The sequence below is a fragment of the Polyodon spathula genome, chromosome 12, assembly GCF_017654505.1.
Source record: "Polyodon spathula isolate WHYD16114869_AA chromosome 12, ASM1765450v1, whole genome shotgun sequence".
Lineage (NCBI taxonomy): Eukaryota > Metazoa > Chordata > Actinopteri > Acipenseriformes > Polyodontidae > Polyodon > Polyodon spathula.
The window spans coordinates 45,551,858-45,567,157 of NC_054545.1; the positions used below are offsets into that span (position 1 = coordinate 45,551,858).

Sequence of the window (15,300 nt, forward strand, 5' to 3'; positions counted from 1 at the left end):
CACTGCTTGCCCTGAGCAGGTTCATGTAATATACCAACAAGGGTTGCATGATGATTTAACATGGTAATACAGGGATAGAAATAAGATAAGAGTTGCATAACAGTTTCACCCATTCCAGGTTTTACTATAAGCTTAATTAGCCACAGTGTACAGGTAACAAGCTCAGGTGTGTCTTATTAAACTCATGGGGGAAAACCACGAAAGCATCAGACTGCTTTGTAATGGGGGTCGTATTTCCATCCCTGTAGTTGTAAGAAATAGTTAAGAGCCTGGCCCCTGTTTTAAAACTAGCAAAAATTATTCTCAACAACTGAACTTCTACAAGTTGTTTCTTTCTAGTTTTATGCTGAAATAATTTCCCTTTGTACTTACTTCAAAGTAGAGCCTCTCGATGAAGGATTTTTAGATTTGTTTTATTTCTATTGCCAGCTAATGTGAAACAAGCTTCCACATGTATATTAAATAATTCAGGGAGAGGCTAAATTCAGTCCATGAGCTGTTGGCGCAGGCTGCTCATATCAGAACTAGCACGTTAAATGATATACCAGTACTTTGAGTATCCGGTTCACAACGCTTTAAATCATGTCAATTTCTGGAGGAAAAAATATTTTGTATTTGCATTGCAGAGTCCCTACTGTTCAATTGGTAGCATTTAAAATGCAGCCTTCTTTTAAAGTAGCTAGTAAAAATAATCTAGTTTCTGACCTGCAGGTGGCACCCATGTGTTGGTACATTGCAGTTTGGCTTATGATTAGGTATGCCTGTGCCTGCTTCTGAGTCGTATTAAATTTCATATAAAAACAGAACTACAATAATAAAATGCAGATCGTAAGCCAGTGGTTGTTTATTAATTTGACTTCCTTTAGCAAAGTTAAACAATATTGGTTATGTTACAAATATAAGATTGGGTACAATTCTAAGCATGCTGTGTGTTTAGTGCAAGGTTGCAGGCACTATTTTGTGTGAGTTATGTTTGTCATATTTTCAGTTTCATATCTTTTTATGTCTTCTCTGCTGCTAGTCTTGGTCTTGTAGATCCTGGAGGCCTAAAGTAGCCATTTAACGAGGGCGCTTCAGAAATAGTTTGTTCGTCTATTCCAGGCAGATGATGAACACTACATCCCACGAGCAGTGCTACTGGACTTGGAGCCCCGTGTCATTCACTCCATCCTGAACTCTCCCTATGCCAACCTGTACAACCCGGAGAATATCTATCTGTCAGAGCACGGTGGGGGTGCTGGCAACAACTGGGCCAGTGGATTCTCCCAGGTAAGTTACCCAGGTATTAGCCTTGGGGGGTCACTTGTAAGAGAAAGATCATTGCAAGTGTGGCATTGTCAAGACGGTAGGGTGCCAGAGGGCATATTCGGAGGGTATGTGTAGTAGTGCATATGTAACAGAACACTTTGCAAGCATTTAAAACATGACTTTTTTTTTTTTTTAGGGTGAAAAAATCCACGAAGATATATTTGACATCATCGACAGAGAGGCAGATGGAAGTGACAGTTTGGAGGTAAGAAATAAAACACTTTGCTTAGTGGAGAATAATAAATATGCAATAACAGTATGCTTATTATAACAAGGACCGCTTTGGGGAGGGGGGGTGGTGGGGGGACTTTCCTGATTGACTCCATATGCCTTTATTAGACAGGAGTACAATTTTACAGTTTAAACTTAAAAAAAAAAAAAAAAAGTAGAGCTTGCAAAGTTTGGTTACCAGCATAACCTTTAAAAGTGCACACATCAAAGGGCAGCCCACATATGTTATCTGTGATGAAATGGCTGCCATCAAGCTTATTATGGCTTTATATTTTTCATTCCTTTCAATTGCTAGACCTTAAAACAACATGTGTGTACTGGGGCCTGCTTTTAGCTGCAAGCTAACATTTCTGTTACTATTTATAGTTTTGTTAATTTAAAAAATGTAATGAAATGAGCCTGGGGTGCTGGAAGGTTGGATGTCACTTGAACACAGAGGTGCCTGTATGGGTCAGTTGCTGGATTAGCAAGGCTATCCTGTGCAGGAAATTGCAGTCTGTTTCTGGGTAGCATTAATAAGATGTGGGATGGGGTGCCAGTCTTGCGTTGTCACCTCAGTATTACTTGGTAGTGAAATGCATGCTTATTGCAAATGGCAATAAAAGTACAGTGGAACTCTGTTTACCAGCGTGCTTGGAAGGACACAGGTCCACGGGAGTGAGACATCCGCGGATAAACGAGGTGTCATTGCACGTGACTAGATTGCATGACTCAAATACAAAAACTAGTAATATAAAACACTAATTAGCTTTTACTGGAGATGTATGCAATAGAATATTTTACAAAGACAGAATCATTTTTTAAAATTACTTTACTATGGTAGTGTTATCAAAACGAAAATGTGATACACCTCCAACCCCGTTTCTCTAGCTTTTTCTGTTAGCAAAAATAAATTAATAATAATAAAATATAAATAAATAAATACTACAATTAAATAATGATAGCAGAGTTGTTGCCAATTTTGTGGGATTTCAAACAAAATACACTTTTTTTTTTTTACTTTAAAACTTAACAAACATGCTGTGTAATTTATACTTACATTTCAACAAAGTACCTAACAACAACAACAGTGTTTTTCTTTTTCGCAACAGCTTTTTTTTTTTTTTTAAACAATTCACTGCTGCAAGTTTTTCTTTTGAACCTTGACAAAGTCCATTGTAGTCTCTTTGTTTCAGTAAGGCAAAATAATGGTTACTGGGATTCGCCAAGCAACTGCCTCAGGAGAACTAATTTAATAGAATCGCCGTCCTTCTGCTGTTCATACCAATAAGTGAATCCTCCCATCTGTAGCGATGCTGTCTTCCACAGGTTTTCGACTGACTGATGTGTTGTAGTGTGTGTGTCTGTGTGTGTGCGCACGCATGCACCACGGGCAGTAAGCTTCCATTGGCAATAGTGTACTGTATTTCAGAGATAAAACTGGAGGGTTCTACTGTAATATGTTAAACGCATGATTTAGTTTTAAAAACCACTGATCTAAGCAGTCCTGTTTTACCAGCTCCACTTATTTTGCATAAACCAGAGTTCCTGGTCCTAAAGGTGGCTTTATTGTATTGTGCAGGGTTTTGTTCTCTGTCACTCTATTGCTGGTGGGACTGGGTCAGGCTTGGGCTCTTATCTGCTGGAGAGATTAAATGACAGGTCAGTGTTTATTCATATTATTATAGTGTTCAATTTACAACTAGTCTTGGATTGTGCTTTAAAAAAGTTCTAAAGTACAGCTATTTTAATGTACAGTAGATACTAACCATCATCCAGTCTTCTGTTAAATACTTGTTATAAAGGTATTCTGATATTTATCCCACCAACTTTATTTCTATTCTATATGTATGTAACTAACATCTCATGCCTGTAGCGTTAACTACGTGTTGCATTTTACCCTAAGCTAAGCTCCAGTGGACAACGTTAGTGAGTTAAGCACTGACGTTCATGGAAATTTAGTTTTAAAGAGCCAGTGTTATATTAAGTTCAATTTCTCTTTGCTTACTAGGTATCCAAAGAAGTTGGTTCAGACCTATTCAGTTTTTCCAAACCAGGATGAAATGAGTGATGTTGTGGTCCAGCCTTACAACTCTCTATTGACTTTGAAAAGGCTGACTCAGAATGCAGACTGTGTGGTAAGTGCAGAACAACCATAACCCTAAGAGGCTTCAGTTAAACCCAAGTGTATCGCCTGCCATAGCCATGATTTCACAGGCCCCAGTGTTGTATTGTTTTAAAACCAAGACTAGGAAAAGTACAGAGGATCTGTAAGAAATGCTGTTGCTATATTGGGGTTGAATATTGTAGCATAATCACCCCAATTCAACATAGTCTCTTTTTGCAAGCAGTGTTGGCATAATTTTCATTTATGTAGCAGAACTTAGTTAATATTCATTTTGATTCCATTTGCCCACCGCCTGATTTCTGATTGATATATATATATAAAAACAAACTGGACTGTCAACAGAGAGATCTAATTTGTAATAAAGCTGAGCAAAAGTGGTTGAGGGGTGGTGGTGGGGGGGACCTTGTTTATTTCCAGAATAATTTTTAATGACTAGCTCTTCTGTCTGCTCGATTGTGTTCTTCCAAGGTGGTGCTGGATAACACAGCCCTGAATCGGATCGCCACAGACAGGCTTCATATTCAGAACCCCTCCTTCTCTCAGATTAACCAGCTGGTGAGTAGTCGCAATGGTCACTCTTGTGGTTTCGTCTTGGCTGTATCATTACTCAATTATGGCTGCCTGATCTGGCTGTCATGTAGCAGGCCGTTTTAGGGACCACGTTAAAGAATTCTCATTTAGTCCTTTTACAATGTGGAAATATGCATCATATACCAATTTCACACAGTAATGCAGAGAGTAATCCAGTCTGCCGTTACCTCCTGGTAATCATCGCCTAGCCAACTGTTTCTGTAACTAATGCATAGCTGCATTAATCTGCACAACATTTGCTGCGGTGCTGCACAAGACTTTTGTTCTTCTAATTCAGATATTTTTGCAGACTTGGTGCCTCATTCCTGATGAGCTTTGCTTTTATTCTCGTGCTTTTGATGCGCTTTAGTTGGGCCGAGTGTGTGTAAGGACAGTTGAATGAATGTGTTCTTCTTGCACTCCAGGAAATGTAATTAAATTGGAAAAATAATGTGTTTGTTTTCTCACAAAAAAAACACCCAAGGATGGCATGGAGACTTAACCTCTCCCTCGTCCCCCTGAGAGTTTGATCCCTTTAAGACATGGTTGAGAGAATTACGGGGAAAGTTGCCACTGAGAATGAGTCAGTTAATATCACATGTAACTGGGGGGAAAAAACGCTGACTGTTTTGTCTCTAACGTGGGTGCTATAAATTGGTACTAGTATAACCATTCTTTCTGTTATTGTGCAGGTGTCCACCATCATGTCTGCCAGCACCACCACTCTGCGATACCCTGGGTACATGAACAACGACCTGATTGGTCTGATCGCGTCTCTGATCCCCACCCCACGCCTTCACTTCCTCATGACTGGCTACACGCCTCTCACCACGGACCAGTCGGTAAGCCTCCCCCTTTCTGCGTCCCTTCAGTAGAGAATCCTGTGGAAACTTATCCCTTCCCACGGTCAGAGTGGTGACTGTTTTTAGCTGGTAATCATTTATACCATGTAGTCTGGTCTCCAAGGCTTGGGGCTATTAATGTTTGATTGTGTCTGTTTTAGTTCTGTTACTAGTGTAGCCCAGTCTGCGGTAAGCCACATTGTTTAGATTTATTTGGCTGTAGTGCTTGCATTGATTTCTAGGTAGCACTGTTCTGTTTTATTAGCTTTTTATACAATTGAGAAACTCCTTTGAACCTTAAACTAGACAGCCCAGTTTTCTCAGACACGTTTATTTTGGCAGCCTAGGCCCCAACAAAATGGTGCTGTATTATCCAAAGTAGAGAGCATGGCCCTATGCTTAAGTTCTGGCTTGTGTGAAACCACATACCCGAGTCCTACCTGGGTTAACCCGTTCCCAGTAACCCTCCTCAAGATATGGGCCGACACACTTTGACCCGGGTTGAGCGAGACAAAATGCATGACGGCCGACGAAATAACAAATAGTCACAAGGTTTCACTTCCGCAAGGAACGTTTTTGTTTATTCTGTTTAGCCATATTTTTGTTGCTTGAGACACAGCATGAGCCAGATTGCAGCCGGGATGAAGAAACATTTGCTCTAATCAACATTTGGGTTGACAGTTCAATCCAGAGAAGCTTGGATAGAGTCTGTAACAAGCTGCTTCCGGGGCATTGATACGTGCATTGTATACTTGCGTCTGTCACCCAGGTCAACCCTGCTTTATCAAAAGCAGTGTGAAATCACATAGCCGACCCGCATGACACCGGGTCCTGACCCAGGTAGAGCATGCCAGTGTGAAAGGGGCTTTAGATAAAAATGATGCTGTCATTGGCCAGTATTGTGTACAGGACTGTGAATTGTATGATGCCATAATAATAATAATGATGTGTCCTTGCCTAAGAATGTTGCAAGACTGAAAAGTGTAATAAAACGTCCCGAATACGGTTTGAAAAGGGCGTTGAGTCGCACATGCATATTACTGATTTAGTTTAGACCATTGCATGTTTTATGTAGAATAAGTTGTAAATGCTTGTCCGAGACCAGCTTTGTCAATTTTAACAAACGTCTGTATTTATGTAGGAATTTCTTAATAGAAGCAGAGCAAAGAGCAGCTTGTCTACTAAGCGGGTACTATATTTCAAGCAGTTTGACTGAGTGTGTGTGTGTGTGTGCTAAATTCCTTTTCAGTATTTCTTTCAACTCATTTCTTCTAGGGGAACGCATAAAAGGGTTTTGACTTTATGCAGGAATGTTTCCCTCTTCATTTTTGCATCCTGTCTGTGTAACGCATGCTACAGCCTGTGGTTGGATTTCTGCTTTAAACGGAAGACAATTTGGTCAAATGTACAAAATGTTCTAAAGAAAGGGGTGCTTTTTAAACAACGTTAACTTAATAACAGCTTTAGTTCTGTGGTTTTTATTTTGTGTTTTAGATGTTCAGTTCAAGGTTGATTTTACCTTTTAGACTACAGGGATTTCCAGCACGTGCAAACTGGTTTTTGCTTAACTTTTCAAATAGCAGTATGTGTTTTTAAATGTTATGCATTACGTAGCTGTGCACCTTTTTAACTATTTGAAATCATGTATTTTATGACATGAACTAACTATCTGAATTTGATAAAGAAGTGTTGGCAGCCTAAAGGAACTTAATGTTTTGAATTTGGTGTGTGTGTGGTTTTTGAGACAAAGATTTAAACCGTAGTTACGAGACCATGCTATTTGTGCTCCGCCTTAAAACGAGAACGTTAGTGCTGGTGTAATGGCATTGTGGAGCATACGGGAGCCATGGTGGTATCATCTTTATAACCTGTTCTCTGGTGTAAAGGAATGCAATGTAATAATTTTTTTTACCCTTTTCCCTGTGATTGCCAGGTTGCCAGTGTACGTAAAACCACAGTGCTGGATGTGATGAGGCGACTGCTGCAGCCCAAGAATGTCATGGTCTCCACCGGCAGGGACAGACAGACCAACCACTGTTACATCTCCATCCTCAACATCATCCAGGGAGAGGTGGACCCGACTCAGGTACGCAAACAGGACTGGTCCCGCAAGTTGCAACCTGTTTATCTAATTTATTTATTTTTTAAGTATGTTAGACAGTAAATGGAGGATTGCAGCAAATTATTCCGGACCGAATGGATTTTCATCAGTCGGTTTTTATTTTGGTAGGTTTCTTTTCTAAAGGGGAGAGAATTTGCAGACAAGCCACAGTGCCGTGTTTAGCTCTGAGGCTGAGCCTTGTAGACTGCTGTCTTTCGTCAGCCCTGAGGAATTGACACTGTTCCGGGCGACAGCGAGTGTAGATGGGGGAAAATCTCTGAAAGAATTAGTTCTTTAAGAAGGAACGTGAATGACAGGTTTCAAAAGCATTTTAGTGCCATGTGCTTTTGACGCGTTTGTAGGAAAAACGGCGCTGCAGACTAATTTATTTTATTGGTCCTGTCGTGACCCTTTTCAATCCAATTCTAAAAGCTTTCTGATTGCTTGTGCTTTAACTCCTTGTCGGCCATTGGTAATGATTTAAAGGTTTGCAGCTATCATCCTGTTTTTGAAAGTAATCCATTTGCTACTTTTTTTGTAGGTAGCTTGTTTAGCATTTTAAAATTATATACATTAGTGGTAAGATACATTTGCAAACGCTTCAACATTGTGCAGAAAGTTTGTCCCTGCATCACCACTTCTGCAATTCCTAGCACCCTTGTTTTAAGTTGCAGTTTCCTACATGGACAAGAATTACTTTTGACTAATCCCAGTGTAGAGCTTCTTTGGTATGTGAAGCACCCTCGGCTACTTCTATATCACAAAGGACTCTAAATGTGCATTGTGTTGCATGGGTGTTGAAATGGAATGCAACTGGAAATGCTATACATTCCACACAAACCTCCAAACAATTAAGAGCTTTACAGACACAATACGAATGAATTAGCTAACCACTAAAGTCTAGCCTCCACTGGGATTGAATGCAGCCTTTTGTTTGTATATACCAGACATACATATGCATTGTAAATGAGTATGGCAGTATGACCAGCAGCAGCAGGCAGGGTTGAAAACAGTGATGTCTGTGGTGGGAATCCATTGCTGAGCCTGCAGGTGAAAAGCAAGTGTTCTGTCCACTGCCCTGACCACCTTGGGTCCAAAAAAATGCAATACTCTTGATTTTCAGGTCCACAAGAGCTTGCAGCGAATCAGAGAGAGGAAGCTGGCCAACTTTATCCCGTGGGGGCCTGCCAGTATCCAGGTGGCTTTGTCGAGGAAATCTCCGTATTTGTCTTCTGCTCACCGTGTCAGTGGACTCATGATGGCGAACCACACCAGCATCTCCTCTGTGAGTACTATACTGTATACTCTGGGGGACGTCATCGTGTTGAGGGGCTTTGAACTGACAAGTTTAGCGCTGGTTCAAGTCTGACCCTTAATTTTATCCTGTTTGAAACTGAAAAATAAAACTGAATCCCACAGAAACTGTATTTATTTATTATGTAGAATTTTAGTTTTTTTTTTTTTTTTTTATAAATCTGGATGAGCAAGTACACTTAAAAAAAATAAATAATAATAATAATAGTTGCTGCAAATGATTGCAAACGTATAAAGACATGAGCATCCTACCTCTGTCATTTGAAGCTAAGCACGATACAAGCTCAAACTGTTTCAATTCAGCATCTGTGTAAGGATTGTGGTATAATGCACAAGACACACCCCCTGCAGTCCAGCTGGTGTGCATAGTTGCTTACAGTTGTGGGCGTTTTTGGCTATGGTTTTTCTTTTTTCAGTGCTTTTTTGTTCTCTCACCCTGCAGCTGTTTGACAGAACGTGCCGGCAGTACGACAAACTGAGGAAGCGCGAGGCCTTCCTGGAGCAGTTCAGGAAGGAAGACATTTTCAAGGACAATTTTGACGAGCTGGACAACTCCCGGGAGGTCGTGCAGCAACTGATTGACGAGTACAGTGCCGCCACACGCCCAGATTACATCTCCTGGGGTGCGCAGGGGCAGTGACCTCCCCGTCTACAGGGGGCGCACCAGGCAGGCAAGGGCAGCATTTCAGTGGAGGAATTGGAAGCCACCTATCCAGAAGAATTTCATTCCGTGCCCCATGTCCCAGTTTTGCTGTTTTAATTAGAAGATCACCATTATTCACTTGCTTAGGGATAAAGTACTGTATGTTGCCTGTCAATGTGTTGCTATTTACTGAACAGAAAAAGGGACTTTCTTTTACCAGCTTTATTAGGAAGCCACTCTAATGTACTGCGTTTTTTTTTTTTGTTTTGTTTTTGGTTTTTTTTTTAACAATACTACTTCTGGACTAGTTAGGTTAACCAGGGAATCTGGGATTTCAGTTTTTCTTCATCACATTATCTCTTGTCCCAAAAGATAAGTTTGTGTTGCCTTAAAGGTGAAGTGACAGCTGTTTTCCAATCCTAAAATACTTTCAGTACCATTTTAATGCTGTGCCCTACTTCCCTAGTGGTGGATTGTGTCTCTCTGTTATCCCCTGCCTGTTACACAGTGAGGGGGAGGTGGATGGAGTTCCAATTGGAAAGGGACTCTGGCAAGAGACAACTGCTCTATAGAGAACCTTAAACATTTCAAAGTGAATACAGTGTTTTAGAAATGAAAACATTCAACTGCGCAACAAAGTAGCAAGAAAATCTGTAGTGTAACAAACTGTTTAAAACATGTAGCTCGCTTTAAGATGAATGTAAAAACCATGCAATACTTCAAGCAGAAAGTAAGTTTGTGTGTTTAAACTGAAGCTTGTTAGTACAAGGCCCTAGTCAGGTTTAAAAAAAAAAAAAAAAAAAAAAAAGTTCTTAAGACAAGTGTTTGTTTTTTGGGGTTTGTTATATATTCTTAATCTTTGCCATGACACTTATGATAGAAATGTTTTTTTTTTTTTTACTGTTATGTCTGTGTCAGCTGGTATAACATTTTCATTAAAAGAAACTACGTAAACTGTTACTTGGAAGATCTATAGGACTGGGCTGTGCTCTGTAACAGAGAGAGAGAAATACTTTATAGGCTTTGTCAGACTATTTAATTAAACCTGCGTACCTGTATAAAGTGGGCATACGAACATGCGGTTAGTGAAAGTAACAAAGACAAGTCCACTTGCAGCAAGGATGTAGTGCTCAATTTATCAGGTGGACACCAGGCATTGCTGAATTAATTTTCGCCCACAATATTTATTAATTGCAATGCATTTGTCTGCTCGATCCAAATGTTCTCTCATCTTTCTGAAATGCAAGCCATGCCCTTTACATTTTCTTCTATTGAACGATCAAAGAGAAAACACAAGAGTCATCACTGGTAGAACGGGGCTTGTTTTATTACACTTTCCTTATTGCACATCCGAGTTACACATACAAACTGAGTGCATAGAGGCGCAGAGTACCAAGTGAAGTACAAACAAGTTTAAATTAAAAAAAGCTTTCTTTTTATAAATTGAGCTTTTCAGGATCTGGTGATACAGAAGCTGCCTGCAGCTTTAATAGAAACGACGACGGCCGTAGAGTGGCAGTGCTGTGTAACAGCAGATTCACCTCTCCCTCTTAAGGAAGATCGTTACTTAACTAATATGAATGCTTTGGTATAAGTGTGCAGATCCATTGTACAATATGTGTAGTATAAAAAAATAGTGCAATTAAAATCATTTGCTATCCTGTGACATGAGATTTTTTTTTTTTGTTGTTAGGTCTTAACCAATGTGTTACAGATTTATATATATATATATATATATATATATATATATATATATATATATATATATATATATATATATATATAAAATCGGTTACACCGGAATGTGGCCTAATCGATTTTATAATGGTTTTCAAAAGAAAGAAACTAGAAAGTACAACAAAAAAACTTGTCCATTTAAATAAAAAAAAAAAAATTAAATATAAAAAAGTACAAATTACTATCCATAATATTTTCAAATATATCAACTATTTCTGTGTCATATATATGTCACACAACATCAAATCATTAAACCAAAAAAGAAAGAAACTCTGCAGATATGAGAGACGAGCAAGTAAAGGGTGTAATAGTAAAACAGGCTATCCTGTCACGCCGGAGGCTTTTCACAGTATAGCATCATTTTCAACTTTTAATGACAAGGTGCTTTAGAATTTGTCTAACCTCATTATTTTTTGGGCTGCTGTATGCATTAGTAAACACATAAAAATAACACACATACTTGAATATTTTTGGATGATAATAAATAACCATCCCAGGGAACAAGAGATCTACTCCATACTCCAGAAAGAAAAACAGATTGACACTTTTCTAATTTTTCCAACATGTCCTTGTTCTTTATGCTGCTTGCCTTTCAGCTCCTGACACTGGACGTAGCGCCTAGGAAAACGTGCAACATTCATGGTAACTCTGGACAGAACTGCCTTGTTGAGTCTGATGATGTTGCTTTTAAATCCAAGCATGGTCCCACCTTGCCTCCAATGCCATTTTTACTCCACCTCTCTCAATAATGTAGTTTGTTATCTGCAGACTTTTGTGTGTGCGTGAGAATGTATTTATTTATTTTGCTGTGTCCGTGTGTGTGAGTGTTTTAAACTGGATGCGAGGAGCGCTCCTGGACAGGGGGTCCCAGGGAGAAGTTCTCGCTCTCTGTCCTCAGGCTGGAACGCTGGGGTCTGCGAGCACAGGTGATGTAGGCAGTCATGAGCTGGGTAATCTCACCATACCAGGAAGCCTACTCTGACTACGCTTCCCCCGGGTGTCCGTCTTCATCCCCAACCGGTCGTGTCTCGGCCGTCGTCTCCAACACGGAACGACTACGTCTCCTCAAGTGGCGCGGCGGTTTCCATATATTCAGAGAAACCTAATGTTTTCACTACACGATTTACTGTCTTTTATATCTTATGTTCCAATTTTATTACCAAACAGTTGGGAAGAGCAGGCATCTCAGGCAGAGATTCAAAAAACGTGACTGGCGAGTAGAAGGCCAACCAAAAGGATGAAAACGAACGCGATACTGACAGCCGAGAAGACAGGGGTCCCTGACCCTGCGGAACAACACCCCAGGGACCTTCGTTGTATCACACGCACTACATCACCTGCGCACCTGTTTTCTTTACCACGATGTTAGTCTCCATTCTCCCTATCTCGCACCTCCGACTTGAGCACACCAGTCCAAACCCCGCCACACATCCAGTTAGAGCATACTCGACACAAAAAAACAAACAAAAACGAATGCAAGTTAAAATAGATGCTGACCTAAATAGATTTTACCAAGCTGTTTTATAACCCTATATATACATCTCTCTACAGTAGTGCATGAATGTATTAGAACACCCCATTGCTTCTGTAGTTGTGATTTGTTGTGCATATGAAATCAAACAGCTGCAACCAATTGAAAAATTGTCAAAATAGGCAAATTGGTGATTTGTCTAATTTAAATCGATGACTTTAATAGGCCATTAAATTTAAAATAGTGAAAAGGGGACACAGCCAGACAAATGGTAAAATGCAGGGGACTTTTTATAAGTGGTTTCAGATAACTAATTAAAGCACAGACTGGTCCAGCATTTTCACACAGGAGTACCTGTTGTTTCTACATCACCAATTTACTGACCGAAACTTGAAATTCTCACAGCCTGAGGTTTTCATACAGGTAGGTGTATAAAAGGATATACACGACCAATCTATATACATCTCTCGATCTACTTTGTTAAACAGGTAAAAACATTTAGTAATGAATCCATCTTCACGAATCTGATGAGCTGGGGAATGCAATTTGGCTGAACTCTGCGCCCCTAGTTCTCTCTGCAATAAAATAAGTGGGGGGAGGATTCTTTGTGTTTTATTTAACTAAGCCACTGATACTTAATTTTCAGCACTGAGAGACATGAACCGGTTCTAGAATGCCTTGTTTTTATCGCTTACTTTGCTGGTTTCAAATATGAATTCCTGGTCTCCCGTGGTGATTTTGAAGGTGGTGGTATCCGAGGCACCGTATGAAGAGATCAGCCCGTAACGGATACTCTCCAGCGGTTCGGGATCTCCTTGTCTGTACAGAGATACCGATGTTGCAGCAACTCCCAGCCACAGCCACTGTGAAAAACTTCCTGTTGAGCTCTAGCAAATAAATAAAAAGAATACCTTGTCAGAGGAATTGATAAAAGATACCCTGCACCTTACTGTACTATAAAAAATAAAAAATCAAGTTGCTTCAAGAAACCTGTAATGTCTTGGAGACAAATACATAAAATGTTGGTCATTGAATTCATACACTTTTAGTATTATATAATTATGTAGTATGTCTAAAAAGGCACATAACTACATGGATGAAGCTTTGCTTGTCACCCCCAACAACAATGCTGATTACGGTTGGTAAGCTGTTAACCACGCACCTTGCTGGAAAACCTAACAAGTTTGTCGAAGACGATGAAAAAAGACAAAGACAACTAAAAAGGGTCGTCGTTAGAACTTCTTGTCATTCATTTTGTGGTTCCTTTTAGTATTTCTCAATTTCAGCAAGACTGAACATTTTATAGTTACGCTACAAGACTTGGGAGCTAAATAAAATAAAAGTAAGCCACTCACAAAATAGAAGTCGATTTCGTAGAGGGTAGAGCCGAACCCGGGCCACTGCTTGACGACGGATAGGTAAGCCTCCATGACGTCCTCCCGGGCCTGGCCTTGCAGAGTCTTCCACCGCTCCACAATTGAAGCCATCATGGAGGCCCGTTCCTCTTTGAGCCGGCCCTGGAAGCGAAAGCACTCCTCGGCCTTCAGCTTGTGCACAGCGGCGTGGTTCCAGAGCCCTGCATGCAGCGCCCCCGTCAGGAAGCCCGCGGGGAAGCGGACCGGCTTGGCAGAAACGGTCTTGACAGCAGCCAGGGCTTTCGCCTCGATGACACGACCGGGGAAGAGCTCCTCGAGATGGGACGTGGGCGTGTGGGTGTTGAAGTCTCCGTTCAGGGACTGGAGCCGCAGGGCCGCTAACAGCTGCAGTTCCTCCTCTGAGGCAGGCAAGTGGCCCTGGATCACCATGGCATGGGACTGCAGAATCCAATGGGGGAGGCTTTTACTCTATGGCCAATGTCAATACTCTATTTAAAATCATATTACAGTCATGGTATATTTCATAGTCATCATTTCTTAAATATGAAATAGCACTTTAAAACGTCAAAACGCCAGATTGGAATTCTATGTAAAAAGTTAAAACTATCAGAAAAGTTGACATTTTTTTCCAGCAAGCGTCGTCTGCAGTGTGCTGTCTATAGAAGGAACTTGCCATGGTGTTGGTCTGCTTGGTTTCTTAACATCTAGATGAGAAATAAATCAGCACTGGGCAATGCATGTTTACAGCTCTGGTAACATTGTGAGCACACCTGTGTATTTCTGTACTAAAAAGTGCTTGGAGAGGGATGATCAGGTAAGCATTAGAACCTATAAAATAACCAGTCTAGCGAGGACCTGCTTACATAGCAACAGTAGACTGAATACAGATCATTTCCGGGTGTGGCTATACTACGTGTGCTTTGCACTCTGTGTAACACAAAAGGTAAGGGCACTTGATCCCTGACTTGTGGTACCTGTTCAAAGAGGAACATGAACTCGATGCTGTCTTTGGGGATGCTGTCTGTATCCAGGAAACAGTAGAGCTTGAAACAGAGTTTCCACTGATGTTCCGACTCAGGCTCCCTAGCAGCATGAAATGAAAGACGGCCGTGTGATAATGCTGCTTTATTTCAATATTGACTTCCAAGGAGAGCCGAACACTTCCCCTATCCTGGGCTCCTGCTTGCTGTCGGACTCCAGAAGACAGTCTTACCTTCAGCACAGCCTACACAGGGCAGCATCATTGGGAATTGTGTGTCAATGAGACAAACACACAAACATTTGAATCTGTTGATGGCTTACAGTCTAGAACAGCATTTTGAATATATATATATATATATATATATATATATATATATATATAAAATAATAATAATACAGTAATTTTGCTGGAATGCTGCTGAACAATGTTGAATTACATAACACTTTGTAGTTTTCCATATACTCAATGAAAAACTAACAAACTGAAAAAATGACACATTTTTAAATCTACATTTAAAAAAGTCTCAATCCTAAAATTCCAGATGATGAAAAACTTTTGCACATAGCTGGGTGTAATATACACAAATATCTATCTATCTATCTATCTATCTATCTATCT

General features: G+C 40.3%; 2 protein-coding genes across 4 annotated transcripts in view; one reads left to right on the top strand and one right to left on the bottom strand.

Moving 5' to 3' along the window:
- Nucleotides 1-10,087, top strand: part of tubg1 (tubulin, gamma 1) — an 11,650-nt gene extending 1,563 nt beyond the window's left edge. The window contains exons 3-11 of the mRNA XM_041265514.1: nt 1,102-1,269; nt 1,445-1,513; nt 3,101-3,180; nt 3,530-3,656; nt 4,115-4,201; nt 4,909-5,058; nt 6,992-7,144; nt 8,283-8,444; nt 8,916-10,087. Of these exons, the coding sequence (XP_041121448.1) occupies nt 1,102-1,269; nt 1,445-1,513; nt 3,101-3,180; nt 3,530-3,656; nt 4,115-4,201; nt 4,909-5,058; nt 6,992-7,144; nt 8,283-8,444; nt 8,916-9,113 (1,194 nt within the window). The 3' untranslated portion in view covers nt 9,114-10,087. The remainder of the gene's footprint in view (nt 1-1,101; nt 1,270-1,444; nt 1,514-3,100; nt 3,181-3,529; nt 3,657-4,114; nt 4,202-4,908; nt 5,059-6,991; nt 7,145-8,282; nt 8,445-8,915) is intronic.
- A 2,232-nt stretch (nt 10,088-12,319) lies between these two features.
- LOC121324065 (unconventional myosin-X-like) overlaps nt 12,320-15,300 on the bottom strand; it is a 31,882-nt gene continuing 28,901 nt past the window's right edge. For 2 of the 3 annotated variants that reach the window (XM_041265498.1, XM_041265497.1), the window contains exons 10-12: nt 14,675-14,783; nt 13,680-14,168; nt 12,320-13,211 (exon numbers count right to left, since the gene is read on the bottom strand). In XM_041265498.1, the coding sequence (XP_041121432.1) occupies nt 12,993-13,211; nt 13,680-14,168; nt 14,675-14,783 (817 nt within the window). In that variant the 3' untranslated portion in view covers nt 12,320-12,992. The remainder of the gene's footprint in view (nt 13,212-13,679; nt 14,169-14,674; nt 14,784-15,300) is intronic. The other variant, XM_041265499.1, reaches the window with a different exon arrangement.